The 12,783-nt window shown below is 36.9% G+C and overlaps 1 protein-coding gene across 1 annotated transcript; it reads right to left on the reverse strand.

Annotated features, from left to right (window-relative positions):
• Positions 1–4,022: 4,022 nt before the first annotated feature.
• LOC139961746 (uncharacterized) lies at positions 4,023–12,043 on the reverse strand. Its single transcript, XM_071961189.1, has 7 exons — positions 11,571–12,043; positions 9,379–10,067; positions 8,331–8,472; positions 7,876–7,956; positions 6,564–6,779; positions 5,593–5,708; positions 4,023–4,594 (listed from the first exon to the last, which is right to left on the reverse strand). The coding sequence occupies exons 1-7, from the start codon at positions 11,815–11,817 to the stop codon at positions 4,436–4,438; spliced, it is 1,650 nt and encodes a 549-aa protein (XP_071817290.1). The 5' UTR covers positions 11,818–12,043; the 3' UTR covers positions 4,023–4,435.
• Between the last annotated feature and the right edge of the window lie 740 nt (positions 12,044–12,783).

Consider the following 12,783-nt stretch of genomic DNA (forward strand, 5'->3'; position numbering starts at 1 on the left):
CACATAGAATCTACATCCGGCTTGTCGCTTTCAGCAAATTGCAGATGAACATTCTCACCCAAACAAATGCGTCAATCTACACTATACTTTTGACGTAGAGTCTTAACATTAGGCAATGAAGTGCCCAATGAATTTGTGATATTGTAAGAAGGTCTGAATTTGTTTTCCTTCAATTTTTATTATTTTTCTATCACCATTTTAAGGAGGTGGTGCACGGATGGATTGGGGTAGTTGGTTTCTTTTAGAGGGGTTTGCTTTTGTTTCTTACATGTTTGTATTTTTCTTTACTGCTAGTATGTACATACATGTTTCCACTCACACAATCTGAAACGTCCATTGAAAGTAGTCATGATATTACAGACGCAATTATATTATTTTTGGAAGTTTTGCAGATGCGATATACTAAGGGTTCTATAGTATCGACCTATTTTACAAGCACCTGCATCAGTAACTACATCTTGGTTGATACAGTTACTATAACTAGGTACCTTAAAGCTAAATAATACAACTCTTTCTGTACACTTAAATTGCCATAATAAAAAGTGCAAGAAAGTGCTTGACCTCAGCTGACTTGCATTGTATATCGGTCTCAAGGGCGTAGGAACCGGGGGGCTGGGGGGCGCCAGCCCCCCCAGTGAAAAATGTGGAGGGGTGGAAGTATCATTCCGCCCCCCCCCCGTTTCGCAAGTCAGAGAACCCCTTTTTCATTTCCAAATGAGAAGAAAAATCTCATTTGGAGCACCAAATTGCATCTAAGGCCAGGTGAAAATACAAAATTAAGTTTACAAAATGGAGTCGGTGTTGAAGTGTGCTATATTGCACCAAATTGCATCTGAGGCTACCTGGAAATGCAAACAATTCCAAAGGGGAGGGGGACACCCCCTCCCCTTAGACCCCTCCCCCAGGCCGGCCATAAGTCTTCAGCCCCCCCCCCCCCCACTCAAAAGTACCTTCCTACGCCACTGATCAGTCTTTATCATTTATTGATCATTTGTCTAAGGAGGATCATAGGCCTATGGCTCCATTTGAATGTTAACCTATCCACAGCAGTCACGTAGCCGGGCTGGGGTCCTCTCTCCTTTCAGAGGGCCTAACAGGAGATGGTAAAACATTTGGGAACGACTTGTAGATTTTTTTTTCAAAAGTAAGAACAACTGTGTAAGCCACAGCTAAATAGCCGTAAATTGTATAACTATTTCAACTAGTATTTTTTGCCACAAAATTCTTTCTTATCTGGTGCATCAAGTGTTTCTACCATGTGTGAAAATGAACGATGTTAGATAAGATCAGGATTTCGTAGAAAACCTTTTTCACGAGTCCGTGTCTTGGGTGTAGCAAGATGGCGCGCGTGACTTTCAAATCGCTGCAAAGCGTACCGTTGTCAGCTGTCTTTCGAAGTAGCTTCTATGTGGTGAATTTCCGTGTTCTGTGAATGAACGTTACTCACAACACAGAGGAAATGCTTGCTGCCCTCAATTATTTAAGTACTATATAGAGATGGCTCTGGTACTAACTCAAGTAACAAGCGAAGTTCATATGAAAAGGGGGATACAAATTATTATGCAGCATGGCAAGTCAGTTTAAATCAAACGGTCAATATATATAAATATCTAAAGATGTCCTTAATTTGTAATCTTTCATATTTTCATTTACTTACCAATCTTAAGAATCAAGTCCTCTTTGATGTGTAATAATCTTTCAATTTACACATGATGTGATTTATCCTCGAATTAAAGATTGTTGTAGTTGAACGATCATAGAGCTGGTATTTTACATAGTATAGCTCCGTGATAAGAGATATTGACATGTTTGTCTTGTACCAGTCGGAACGAGAGCTAAGATTCTTTATGCCTGTCTGCACCAAAACGTAAAGTAATAGCCATTCCGGCATAGACAGAGATGGAGAGAGGAGGAAGGGGAGTGGGAGGGAGAAAGAGAGGGTAGGGTATGTGGGTGAGGAAGTGAAAACATGGGATACATAGGTGGACTTACTTAAAGCAACTAATTCGAGAATGGAAACAAGTATTGGAAAAGAAAATACAGGATAAAGTGACCATCAGTTTCAGTCAGTGGGCAGAGTTAGCGGATTCTACCATACTTCAAAACGTTCACTCTTTCTCTTCAAGTTTCTAGTGCGCATTAAACTAATTCTTAGGTGGTGAACAACTACCAATATCTCTTACTCTACATAGTGAAGGCTGGCAAGAGTAGCAGGGAATACTTTACCCTGTATCTCTAGCAAAATGCTATGCTATGCAAAATGAGAGCAAATTGCTATACAAGCTTGTGCAAAGATGTATAGCAGGTTTTGTACACAGGAACTACGGTATTTTATAAGAGACAAAAGATCAGAGCCCACAAAACTGTTATGCAAATTTTAAAATGGATTCCCCTCGGTAGGGTTGACATGGAATCGTGTGGGTGGGGGTGGGGGGGGGGGTAGGGTGGCTTAGAGGAGCATATAGAGAAGTGAGAACATATGTCTTTTAAAATATATATATATATACATTAGCCCTATGGCTTTTATTTTCAATAGCATTAATCTTATTTTATTTTTAAATAATTTTTATCCAAATATGATTTAAGAAATGATTACCAAACTTATTATTTTTTTTTCTTTTCAAGAATTACAAGTACATTTTTATTACATATAATCAGTGAGGTGGATCCACATACTAGATATGAAGATACACTAACATGTGCTTTTTTTTTTTTATAGTTTCCAAACCCAGACATCACAAAAAAGAAAAGAAAAAAATATTGTAATACAACTCCCTCTTCCTGGTCCACTTTTTCATCCCTACTACTTCCTTACTACACAGTCTCATTGCTAATTTCAGTGACAATGTTATTTTATTGGACATACATGGTAATAGGATTATGGCAATTCATGTCATTGTGGCATATATCGTTATTTTTTATCTTGTTTGACCATCAAGAGATAAATTCAGAATTTTAGAAACTTATACACATATATATTTCTCTGAAATTCAAGCTATTGTATTCAGTAAAAGGACTGTCTGAAATGACAAGTGGTGGAAAACAGGAGAGACATGTCACAAATGCAATTCCAATAAATGCCATATCGAGCACTTTTTCTCTAAGTTTAACTTTAGAAATCAACATGTGAAGAATGTTGAGTACGTTTTCAATCTGTGAATGGCCATGTTGACTAAATAGATGTTCCTTCAATCTGCATGTTTGTTTATATGTTGAATACAATACTCAACAATTCGATTCTATATCTAGATGTTAACTCAGTTATTCACTCTTTCAATCCAAATGTCTATTTACATATTTTTTCTCAATACTGACTCTCTTAAAAATTGTGTCTACATTTCAATCCATTTCCACTTGCCCACCCAAACTTCCCTCTATCAATCTATTTCTACATTATTACTCTTGCATTATTAATAGGTCAATTCAATTACACAAGCCTACACAATGGTCACTTGTTCAATGCATTAATTGTAATACATTCCTCTACAGCATTACAATTAAAGTTGATGTTTTATCTTGTCCAAAATGATGAAAATAGTTTTTGTTATTTTGGTCATAATTTGTAAGTATAAATTCCAAAAAAGACATTTAATTAAAAATCCATATATATATATAAATCAACAAAAGGCATGACAGATTTATTTGAAGAAAGAAAGAAAGAAATTGAAACAACAATAGAATTTCATGGAGTTCTGTAATACCTCTAACAATGAAATGACTTCCAAAAAAGTCTGTAAATTCAACCAAAAATAAATTCTTATGTGACTGACTTAACTTGAGTCAAAAGACAAGTGTTTTTAGTTGTTTATGCTCAATTTTGTAATATTATTCCTTACTAAATTCCCCCCAATAACTGAGGTTATTAGCTGGACCATAGTCAAAGTTTCATTCCAAAATATTGCACGGAATAGTCATAAAAAAAATTGAATATTGATTCACTGAATTTCTTAGTTGATGATTGAATTTCTTTGGCTGAAAAAAGAAGCCTAACATGATGTTAATTTGAAGAATAATTTTTTAGGATTGGTAAAAATTGCTGATGAATACCAAACAAACGAATTAAAATAATCCTGTTATAATTATGATGCATATGGGTGCAAATGTCATGGAATAAACAAGAATAAACGTGAAAATTACAGAAAATTACAACCAAGCTTTCATTTGAAGAAGTTCCAAAGGTAGGACAACAAACAAGGATAGTAAGTTCTAAAACTGGAGTTACACAGACCTCTGGTGACCTTAAATGTCATTTGGCCTCAAGAAGAAAGAGAAGACAAAGGCCCAAGAAGATTTAAGTTTGCTTTTCGAAGAATATTCTGATAGGATTAAATCATCAGATTCCATAACTCTAACATGACACCTGTCACCTACACAGGCTTTTTGCGGTAGATTAGCAATTTCTGTTAACGATTTGTTTCTTGTAATCGTTACATTTTCATTCAATTTCTGAAATTCTTGCTGAAGACAGACGATTCTTCCCCTTTCCCTCTACTGTTTTGATGAATGTATCAACCGTCTCTCGATCTAGGAGCGGATTTGGTGAAGGGTTTTGACTTCTTCTTCTCAGGTTGTAAGGTGATTTACCAGAAGGAGACTGAGAAAGAAAACAAAGACTATACACTTATGTAATGTGCATTTAATATTTGTATTTGTTTATTTATCTGCCGAAAAAAAAGACTAAAACACATTAATCCTTATATTCTTCTTTAGCAAACTAAAACAGTCCACCTTGAAGTTGGAGAAGGATATCCAGTCAGCATTATTTGCAATGAAGCCTCCAACAAAATTTCACATTTTGTTATCCATGTGGAAATAATACCAAACGATATGATGAGTATCATTGATTTTAATTGAATTTTGTGAATATGAAATATGAACTGTTAAGGAGATTTAGATAAGCACACTCTATGTTTACAGGACAGTACATTTGAATGTGATACTGGTCAGTGTCCAGCGTTAATACAACTCTGTTAAGATAACAATTTTAGAAGCTTTACGCATGATTTTCATTCATGTTCCTTTGGGGGGTGGGTGAGGTGGGGTTGGGGGAGGGGTGTCGGGCTGGTCATTTAACGTCTATTTATCAAATATTCTGAGGAATGAGTGAGTGACAGAGAAATATACATTTAGGAAAAATTTTCCTTTGGTTTCTTTCTTAATTGATTCTTACACAATTAAACAATTTTAGGAGCTTTCCACATGATTTAATTTTTAGTTTCCTTTAAAGGGGGGGGGGGGGGGATCGGTGAGGTGGGGAAGGAGTGTTGGGCTGGTCATTCAATGTCTATTTATCAAGTATTCTGTGGAATGAGTGAGTGACAGAGAAATATACATTTAGGAAAACCTCTCCTTTTGGTTTCTTACTTAATTGATTCTTACACACTTAAACAATTTTAGGAGCTTTCCACATGATTTTATTTTTTATTTTCCTTTAAAGGGGGGGGGAGGGGGGATGGGTGTTTGGCTGGTCATGCATATCTATTTATCAAGTATTCTGAGGAATGAGTGAGTGAAAGAGAAATATACATTTAGGAAAACCTTTCCGTTTGGTTTTGTACTTAGTTGATTCTTACACAGTTCTCCAATACTCACTGTAAAAGGTGTTGAGCTGCGTGATGTGTTGTTCTTGCTTCCCTTGGGTCGCCCTCTCTTCTTGACAGTCACAGAAATATCCCCATGTGGAGATGTAAAAGTCAGTTTACTCATATCTGCAAGATTAAATGCCAAAGAGAAAATTTGTGTGATAAAAAATTCAAAAATTTAAATGTAACTTCTTCTTTTTTTGTATTTTTGTATTATATATTTTTATTATTTATATATTTATTTTATATATTTTATGGGTCAATTTAAACGTTTCAGCGACTGATGCAGCTACAGTGGACAAAAATTTATTTCATTGAACATTCCTTACATTGATCTGGAATTTTCTGTTACATGACTTCTAAAGAAGAGATTATTTTACTTGGATATCTTCTTCAATGTTATTCTGGACACAATGTGGTCCATTAGCTTGACTTGTAAAATTCCAAATAATGAAGTAAAAATAAAAAAAGGCTGAAACTTTTCAAAATACTATTTACATGTAATTAAAACTAATATGGAAAGTTTCCAGGTGGAAAAAAAAACAGTTGAGGATCAAAACTAATTTAATACTCACTCACTAACCTTGGCTTTGTGAGACAATCAAGAGGTTGACTAACTCATTAACCTTGGCTTTGTGAGACCATCCAGAAGGAGGCTCACTAATTAACCTTGGCTTCGTGAGACAATCACGAGGAAGTGCCCATGTTAGATTACTTGCCAGTAGTATAACAAGACATGACTTGATTCAGAAAATTTAAAAATGAGGTGACTCTAACAGGTTTGTCAACCCCCTCCCACCCCCCCCCCCTGGGGAAATAATGTAGTCAAACTGTGTCAGGAAAATTGCTGATAATGATTCGACTCTACTTTTACACTTCACGAATTGTTACATCTCTGTCAATTGCTATCTTATTCTGAATGATAATTGGGAAGCCAGGTGATACTGTTGACCAACGAAAGCAAAGTAATCAGATACAAACCCATTTCAGATCTGTTGAAAGAAGAGGCATTCAATATGGGTACACCTGAATCCAGGATGACCGGTGTCGTCGGACGGCTAGGTCTGCGGCTGCCGGGTAAGGCGCTAACGAAGCTCTCCGTGTCCGAGTCGCTGCTGTAGTCAGATTGATTTGGCATGTATGTGATGTCACGATCCTCTTGGTATGGCGATGTTATTGCAGATAGTGACGAGGGACCTGATTGGATAGAGAGAGAGGAAGAATAAGACAATGAACACAAAACAATGCACATAATATCAATACTTTTGTGAACCTATTTCTTGGTGAATGAAATCATAAATCATAGCTGATCCTAGTCAAAATCAGAGGAGGTAGAAAATAATGTAAGAAAAAAATGACTTTTATTAAAAAGTATGAAGTTTAAATTTTCTTTCAGGTAAGTACAAAAAAAAAAACCTTTGACATCCAAGCACATCAGGGAACTTATACTTATTATGAGCAATCCGCATGCCAAAGTTGGATCAATAACAACATCGACCTTTTGCGATATCATATTTACAACCATGGTAGTCACACACATATACATCACACCAACTGCATATTCTACTTATCTACCTCCAGCAAGTCACCAAAGAGTTCGCTGAACAATATATGGTTTTGGTAAAATATTGAATTTAAACATTAGCCAAATGGACAACATACTGAGCTTGAAAAACTCTTGTGCTGAACTTGAAGTATGTATTTTAAATCCTCCTACAAGCTGCAGGAACTTGGAAAGAAGCCTTATTGGGTTATCAAAGCTGCAAGCTGACCGAAGTCAGTCTCTTAGATTCATATTTAACCTCCATGATTATGAATTGTCAACAACTCTGTAACTAGAAGACATACATTAATCTTGGAGTGACTCGAACTGGGGACCTTATGATTGAAAGGCACCGGGGTTAACCACTGAGCTAATTACACTCCATAGTATGTCCTACAAGTATGTCCTACAAGTATGTCCTACAAGTATGTCCTACAAGTATGTCCTACAAGTATGTCCTACAGATCCTCAATACATAAACATTTGCTTGTTTATGTCTATATATTTTTATTTGTAATCAGAAATTCACTGTTTTCCTTTATAAAATGCAAAAGTGTTTCCAGGGTAAGGGTGAGAATATGGAGAGATCCCTTGTAGTTTATTTAACCAAGAATTGTTCATCACATTTGCATTCCCACAATACAACAGAAATGGTATGATGAGAGTTCTAGGGAATCAATGAGGGTGGACACCCTGAAGATTTCAAGAGTTTTTCCTTTTCCAAACTATAAAAGATGGCGGTTGGCAAACCTTTCACAGCTGGCATGGAGTTTACAGGAAGCGGTGAAAAGTTGGTTTCATCCGTAGCGATTTGTCTGTTGACAACATTACCTAATTGTGAAAGGCAAAGAGAATATTATGAACAGACTTACTAATAAGAACTATAGACAGAGCTAATAATTGCCTAATACATGTAGCAACCCACAAGCATATAGCTAATTTTTAAGCAAAACATAGCTCTGTTAAGTTTTTGTCTATACGATGAAGCTACAACAGTTTATGAGAATTTAGCATTAATGCATATTCAAAAATTCAGCTTTCAACTTAAACTGCATATTCATAGGATGCAGACACAAGGCTACGAATCAAAAAATCCAACTTAGGGTTTGATGACAAATGCAAAGCATGTACTTGGATTTAGGTCATTCATAACAAAATGCTCTACAAATAATTTTGAAATATTTTGACAAGAAGTATTCCCTTACCAACTTTTTCATGGAGTTCAACCAGTAATTTATGATTCAGCTGATTGTAGTCTTCATAATAGTAGACAAAACCCAGTAAAATGACAAATGCCACGGTGCTAGAGATCTTCCGGCAAAGCCACACGTTTCGGTAAATAGTTTCCTGGAGGGTGAGAAAGAAGAGATCTCAACTTTAACATAAGTCAAGTGTGCTATTTTCTAAATGAATGAAACGAACTATAATATGTTGCTGACGGTCAAATTTTTATGGTTTGTACTTTTTAAAATGTACAACACATGGGGAAATGCAGTGCTTACATTCGGATAGCACTCTTCAGGTCTATTAATTCAGGTCTTTTCTTAATAATATACTGATGTGGCGATGGCTTTGTTAACCACAAAAAAAAAAAATCTGCAATACATTATGCTTACTCAACATATCATTATGTGATAATGGATAAATAATTCCCTGCAAAAATTTGACAATTTATAGTTGGTCACGAACTGGCTAATGTTAAATAATTTGTAACGTACAAAAATAATTGGAACTGTTTGGCAAACTGGTTTACTTCACTAGCTTATTTTGACTATTAGTATAAGTAAAAGAACGGTCACTCATATTCGAAAAAGGGAAACTTGATACAAGAAAGCTGGTGTTCATCTACAATCATTATATGGATATAATGTCCTGCTGCAACATTCCTAAACCTAGGGATTCACTAAGCTAAATTTTTAACAAGCCTTTTTATGCATATGATTGAAGCATTTTCCATCACTGAGATGTAACTTTAATTCAACATGCCACCTTAATTTCTCAAACCTCCAGGAATATTTCGGAATGGTTTTAGCCTTTATTCGTTTTCTATCATGATACAGTTTAATGGCAATACCAATAATAACCTTTCAACTTAAACAGAAATAAATTGCAAACATGCACTAATGTAAAATTAATACAAAAATTACATACATGTCAGTTACTGTTAGACATCAGGGTATATTGTATCAAAATTATTGACACACTTTTGTTCTCATATTTAACACAAATTACAAATTTTCGTGGGAAACTTACTTCGTCTTCATTCTCATTCCAGCTGAATAGCGCCCTCTCTGTCACCCAGCTCAGTAAGACGACCCCAAACATCCACAGCCGAGCACCTGCTGACCGAGGGGCAGACGTCACGATATAAACGATTAAGATAGCAGCCACGTAGAATAGCAAAGACTGAATCCAACTAAATTCTCCTAGGATCAGTCTCTGGATTACGTTTATTCTCTCAAAAGTCTTATCGAAAAGGAGTTGTTGTTGACCTGTACTGCTCTTCATCTCATCGAAAATATCTCGAACACTGTCGGCCGACGACTTCAAGGCCTCTCTGAGGTATTTTTCATTCTGCAAGATGACTTCTTGATTCTGCATGGAGGCAGTTTGTTTCTCCATCATTTGTGATTGCAAATTGCTGGTGACCTCCAGTTGGTCGGCGACTACTTCCGAGCTCTTGGCTAACTTTGAGACAGTCTCCTCTGTCTTCTCATGCCAAACTTGGCTTTGAAGGAAGAAGCAGATGTTCTGGGAGTGGGTGAAGAATTCTGTGTAAGCATTAAATGCAGCTATATCTGTCTGCATGGGAGAGAGACAGCTACTGGTAGACTGGTCTTCCGAACACGGATATAGAGTCGTGAATCCCGCCTTCTCCAGATGACAATTGGTAAGAGCAAGGGCCATTCTACTCTGTTCATCATCGGTCAGCTTTTTACATCCTAGAGAGGCAGGTAGAAAATGTGTAATTTAATTGTATAGAATATATTTTCTATAATGAGGTGGAAAAGAGTGATTAATGGAAATAAAGGAAAGACACTATGTATCTTCTTACAAAAAAATATGAAAACTTTGATATTAGATAATTGCAGAAGGAGGATGAGGAAGGCAGTGGCGTACGTCGAATGTGAAACCAGCACCGGACACATTTTCATTGATACGGACATATGATCAATTGGCCAAGAATATAGTTTTAAGTTGTGAGATCTACAAAGGTTTCACCAAAGGATGTCTAAATGTGCTACAATGTTCAAATATGGAGGGGAAAAAACCCCTAGAAAACACTCAATAAAGAGGATACTTCCTGCAATTATGCACAATTTTTAATAACATTTTATTCACTTAAACATGTCACTGACTGAAGGAACACATGGTGTACTTGATATTAATACTGTGGGACTTCACCATCAATGATGGTTCATACAGTTTGTAAATTGTACATCAACCTTGGTTGAGCTTTGAACAATAGCAACAGAAAGACACATCTAAAATTTGTTCTTGTTGACAATCTAATCATATTTTCAACTCTTCTCCCTGCAGATAACCTTAGAATCATTTGTTCTGATACCTTGCATTTTGCTTTACAGCAATTAATTAAAGATCTGCTTTATTTGCTCCAATTATAACACGCTATAGCTCTAGAAAAGTTTTGTGACGTAATAGACTTGCCACGGTTGTAAATCAACCTCAGGCTCTTCAAATAGCCTGCGTAGCTTAACAACCCTCATTGTGTAAACACTGTGTGGAAATATGTTCATGTCTACAGTCTAGTTTTTCATACAGCGTTCACACAAAGACCCTGATGCAAGAAAAAATATGTGGCAGGGTTTGCATACTCATTGGTAAAAAGAGGTCATTTGACGAACAAGGCAGGTCGATTATATAATCTCAAGAAACTTTTCCCTGATAGCATGCTTTAGTTGGGGTCTATACAGCAGGCCTTTAATATATGGGAAAACATCTGTCTTTTATCCTCAGAAATAATAAAAAGAGTAATAATCAGTGGCATAGGAAGGTACTTTTGAGTGGGGGGGGGGGGCTGAAGACTGATGGCTGGCCTGGGGGAGGGGTTTAAGGGGAGAGGGTGTCCCCCTCCCCTTTGGATTTTGTTTGCATTTCCAGGTGGCCTCAGGTGCAATTTGGTGCAATTTAGCACACTTCAACCCACCCACTCCATTTTGTATATAATTTTGCATTTTTCACTTGGCCTTAGATGCAATTTGGTACTCTAAATGAGATTTTTTTTTCTCATTTGGAAATGAAGAAGGGGTTTTCTGACTTGCGAAGCGGGGGGGTGGAATGATACTTCCGCCCCTCCATATTTTCACAGGGGGGGCTGGCGCCCCCCAGCCCTCCCGGTTCCTACGCCCTTGGTAATAATAATAAACAATAATAGCTAGAATTAGACAGGCAGGTAACTTATGAGTGACCACAAATACACTAACCTTCTGTAACTTTTGTTAACGCAGTTGTCCAGCATTTACCATACCGTGGATTTTTGCTTTCTTTATTGATAAGAGCAAACTGGGACTGTCCACTTTCAAACCTGTGCTTGTCACTATTTCCCATCTGATATTTTCCATCTCCTTGTGTTTGCACCGATTTCGCGAAGCATATTATTACCAATACTATCAACAACATATTAGAGCCTAGCCTCGACATGCTGTTACTAGTATAAGAATCACACATCATGTTTTATATTTTTGTGGACATCGACCGGTCGTCTTTTCATAGCAGTTTCATAATTGTAAATAAATCGCTCATAAATTTGAAAGTGATTGACAAAGCTATTGAACGATCCACCTAACACAAAAGTAACATTCCAACACTGTTGACATAAATCGCGAATCATACTACCAGTACCAAACAAAATATACCAGCGATTGCGCAATCTCATTCCTATTACAATGGATCATTTTGAATTCAATCAATGATCGTTTGCTAACGTTAGACCAATCACAACGAAGACTTGTAACGGAAAGCCACTGAAACGGAAAGTACAAGACGCCGCATATAATAGAACGTGTCATTGCAGTGAGATAATTTGTTATAGATCGTAAAAAAAATTGGCGCCAAATGTGTGCCCATCTCACACCCCTTCTGGCATTGAATTTGGTGTGTTATATTGCAAAAAATAAATCACCGCTGGACGACATTTGCCCTTGACTAATTTGTAACGTATTGTAATGTAAATAGAGGCAATAGATGTCTTATTTTGCAGACCGCTTAGAAATATATATTGGCCTATATGTGAAGTACAGGTTTTATTTCTGCCAGAGCCATTTTAAAGTTTGAGAAATGATTCCGGTTATATAGTCAACTCATGCAATCAAGCGCCGATACACTTCCCATATCTGCAGATAAGAGCATCGGACTTTGTCAGAGTGGGACAGCCTCCACTTTCAACGTACATCACCGTGCCGACCCGCCTCAGCCAGCTTCTGAAATATATTAAAAAGAATCAATAAAAAAGAGAGTGGGACAGCCTCTGGGTCCAGGATCAACTGCATGGTGCCCACATGGCGTATTTTCCTGCCCTACGCTAATGGGACACACGTCCAACCCGATCATATTACCTAGGCAGTCGGGTACAAACATATTAGATACAACGTCGGAACAATTTTCCGCCCGCCTGGCCAAATAACTTGATCCGCCCTT

This window comes from Apostichopus japonicus, chromosome 20 (assembly GCF_037975245.1).
Source record: "Apostichopus japonicus isolate 1M-3 chromosome 20, ASM3797524v1, whole genome shotgun sequence".
Taxonomy (NCBI): domain Eukaryota; kingdom Metazoa; phylum Echinodermata; class Holothuroidea; order Aspidochirotida; family Stichopodidae; genus Apostichopus; species Apostichopus japonicus.